The sequence below is a fragment of the Trichoderma ghanense genome (assembly GCF_004382785.1).
Source record: "Trichoderma ghanense strain CCMA-1212 chromosome Unknown scaffold_3, whole genome shotgun sequence".
Lineage (NCBI taxonomy): Eukaryota > Fungi > Ascomycota > Sordariomycetes > Hypocreales > Hypocreaceae > Trichoderma > Trichoderma ghanense.
This window is the reverse complement of record NW_027395666.1, coordinates 1-3,691: the sequence shown is the minus strand read 5'-3', so window position 1 is coordinate 3,691 and position 3,691 is coordinate 1. Positions and strand designations below refer to the sequence as shown.

The window sequence follows — 3,691 nt, the reverse complement described above, 5'->3', positions numbered from 1 at the left end:
AAATAATAAAAAATAAGATTTAAAAAAAATTAATAAGTATATTTAAATAAGTTTTAAGTTTTTTTTTTTCTTTACTTAAGTTAACGCTCTTAGTAAGACTAATGATATTACTTACTTATCCTAAGCTTTCTAAATTGCGACTAGACGTACTCTAATGTGCCACTGCTACCTTGCATGTGAAGTGAAGTGTTACCGGCCTAACTCCCTAAGCCCCCAACTGTCGCCATTGCCACCAGCTCGCACTCCTCTGTCTCCCATCCTCTCCATCTCACTAATCTCTCAGCATGAGGTGCAGTCAGTGGTTCGTCACGGCCCTGAGCCTATTTCAACTGGCTGCAGCCGTTGATCAAAAGAAATCTGCAATCATCTGGTTTGACGACGCATCGACGCCGGACGAAATAGTCAACCAAGTTAAGGATGGCATTGTTAAGGCCGGTGGCAAAGTCACGCATTATTACACTATCATTAGGTATATCCCCAGCTCGAAGAATGCAAACCAGTCATTCATTAACTCTCCCTGGCAGAGGTTTCGCTGTAATCGCGCCGGAAAAGGCACTCGCCTCTGTGCAGGCGTTGGCTGCTGAGCACTCGATCCGTGTGGAGGAAGACGAGATCGTGTCATCACTATAAGTATCAACGGCGGTTGCTGCCACGGAGTTCCAGGTGACTATTTGTATTCCGCAGCGAGGGATAACAGCAAATCCCGGCGAAAGCTTTGCACGACGTACTACCTTAGGTGTCTGTTTCTAACTAATACAATGTCTGTTTTGTTCGTTCCATCACCTCACCTTACCTAATGCACTTACACGGGACAGCAATCCACGAGCCTCCTGCCAAAGCAGCGTGACTGATTCTATCGATAAGTGGGAAGCAGGTAGGGAACCCGTCTCGCGCCTGCCTTCCCCCAATCCATCAGGTCATCGCTGGGGGCTGCTCCCGTTCCGTGACTTTGCACTCCTTACACAATCGCTGTGGATGATGACCCCCCAGGATGGAGACTGCAGCAGACGCCCCTGGTGACCGGGAGAGCGAGTCGTTTGATCTCGTGGAAACCATCGTCGCCATCGACATGAGAGAGAAGAGGGTAATAGGATGCAGCATTTTCTCCGCAGCCGATGGGATGCTCAAGATTGCAAATGACATTCCAATGGCAAACGAAAATGTGACCGAGGAGTTTCTCAACTACGCGCAGCCAACCACGATTCTGATGTCGCGGCGAGTTCCGGAAACAATCCTCGCGTTCGTGGAGAAGCACGTTGAGAGAAGCACCCAGGGTAAGCGTTTGCCGGCCCGCATCGCATCGCACATAGTTGACCGTCGTGATCTCATATCCGTTCGGATAACAGACCTTCGTTTGCGCCTGATGCCGTCTTCTGACTTTTCGCATACGTTTGCGTGCGAGGAATTGTTATCGCTTGGTTCAAATGGCGATTGCTCGTTTCGAACTGCGTCCCCATCGAACTCCGAGGAGCAATGCATGGGAAGTAACGGTCAAACTTTGCAGACATCTGGTCACGATGAGCCGCAGTGTATGAAACTTGTCCGCTGCGGCTCTATGATCAATCTGGAGAGCGTCGCTTCTGTAAGTGGCCAACCCGCGCCTTGATGAGTCCCTGAACGAGTACTCAGACGAGCAGCTGAGCTGCGCTGGTGCCCTCCTTACAGAGCTACACCGACGTCAGTCACTCGCATCGTCTCCCGGCAACTCCGGCATCTTCGACGTGAGAACCGTCACAATGTTCAACCTAGCATACCATGTTTTCATCAGCGAGGAGTCCCTGCTATCTCTTCAGATCATCAATCATGAGTCACACCCAAATAGCCAAGCTTGGAGTATCGACTCAAGCAGCTCATCCGAAAAGGAGAATCTCTCTATATACGGCCTACTTCATCCACTGGCTTCCACTCCCCAGGGTCGAACGCATCTCCGGCACATGTTCCTTCAGCCCACGTCAGACCTCGATATCATCATGGACAGACAACGTACCATCTCACTGCTTCTTCGTCCCAACAACGAGGAGAAGTCGAGACGTGTCGGCTCTGTTCTGCGAAAGATGGGGAACATAGAGCACACAATCTCTCATCTTCACAAGGGTATCAACTCCCCGTCTTCGCACCGATCATTCAATATTAGTGTATAGGGTACACTCAAAGGATTCGCTTCTCAATCCCTTAAACTCAGAGAGATAGCGATGGCTTTGTCTAATGCGAACCAGAGCAGCATCATCAACAAGGCAAGTAAGCCACCGGTCTTCTCCATCTATGCTAATGGCTTCGCAGATTGTTGACGGGATTTCTCCCCTGGTCCTAATACGGGTGGGCGATTTGATTGAGAGGGTGGTGAACTTTGACCAAGCCAAGTCCCAGCAGCGCTATTCAGTACGGCCCGGCATAGATGACGAGCTAGATGGGCTGAAACGACAGTATGATGGCTTGAATAGCTTTTTGACGGAGGTCGCCAACCACGTCGCTCAGTCTCTGCCTGTATGGGCGCGTCGGTGTATTCGATCCTGCATTTTCCTCCCCCAGCTTGGCTTCTTGACTGTTGTTGAGCAAGATTATCAGCAGAGTGGCAGCAGTTTTGATGAGGAATGTGCAGGCGACGGACTATGGAGGAAATCGTTCACCGACAATGATACCGCCTACTATAAGAATCGCCATATGACCGAACTCGACGAACAGTATGGCGATATCTATTCTCAAATCAGCGGTATGACTGGCGGCGACGGTCTAGGTCCACGGATCTGTGCTAACTATCTATAGACAGGGAAGTTGAAGTGATGCAGAGGCTGGCTATGGATGTTATAGTCCACGAGAAGGCGCTCCTAGCGGCTGCAGCTATCTGCGGAGAATTTGATGCCCTTCTAGCCCTTGCTGTTGGGGCTGCAAAGTATGGTTGGAGAGCACCACAGATGACTACTGCCAATATCCTTCACATCAAAGGCGGAAGGCATCCGTTACAGGAACTGCTTTCTCCTTCCTTTGTTCCGAATGACTGCTACCTAGGTGATGATGACAGTGTCTCGCCAGGACGCACCGTTCAAGCGCTCGTTTTAACTGGGCCGAATCAATCCGGCAAGAGCATCTACATCAAGCAGGTGGCTATCATCGTCTATTTAGCACACATCGGGAGCTTTGTACCAGCTGATGACGCTGTGATCGGTACCGTCGACAAAATTCTAACACGCATCTCGTTACGGGAAAGCGTGTCTGGCACGGGAAGCACCTTCGCACACGATCTCAAGGACGTCTCGCATGCCATGAAATATTCTACGGCACGGAGCCTGGTCTTGATAGATGAATTCGGCAACGGGACGACAGCCAACGATGGTGCTGGAATGTTTACAGCAATGCTGGATTATTTCCTCTCCTCTGTAGCACAGACACCAAGAATCCTGGCTGCCACCCACTTCCATGAGATATTCGCCAATGGCTATTTGAGCCACTATACTACTCTCACGTTGGCGCATATGGACGTGAGGACGGACTGGGATGCTGTTAATCCAGAGGATAAAGTAACCTACTTATTCAGGCTTGTAGAAGGTTATAGCTCAACAAGTCTAGGCAGCCAATGTGCTGCGTTAAGTGGAATTCCAGAGGGTATAATAAATCGGGCTAAGGAGATAGGGGCATTAATAAGCTAAGGCATATTTTATATATTATAATATTTATAATATTAATAAGCTTAATT

At 49.4% G+C, this 3,691-nt stretch overlaps 2 protein-coding genes across 2 annotated transcripts; both read left to right on the top strand.

Annotated features, from left to right (window-relative positions):
• Nucleotides 1–284: 284 nt before the first annotated feature.
• On the top strand, nucleotides 285–630 carry CCMA1212_003297 (uncharacterized protein; the record flags this gene model as incomplete). The annotated part of the gene is made up of 2 exons (XM_073700649.1): nucleotides 285–469; nucleotides 525–630. 2 exons carry the CDS (start codon nucleotides 285–287, stop codon nucleotides 628–630), a joined length of 291 nt encoding a protein of 96 aa, XP_073560143.1.
• Nucleotides 631–772: 142 nt separating this feature from the next.
• On the top strand, nucleotides 773–3,644 carry CCMA1212_003296 (MutS-like protein; the record flags this gene model as incomplete). The annotated part of the gene is given in 5 exon segments (XM_073700648.1): nucleotides 773–971; nucleotides 991–1,582; nucleotides 1,638–2,133; nucleotides 2,240–2,710; nucleotides 2,764–3,644. Coding segments are annotated over 5 exon segments (2,637 nt in total), but the record flags the coding sequence as incomplete, so codon positions are not given.
• Between the last annotated feature and the right edge of the window lie 47 nt (nucleotides 3,645–3,691).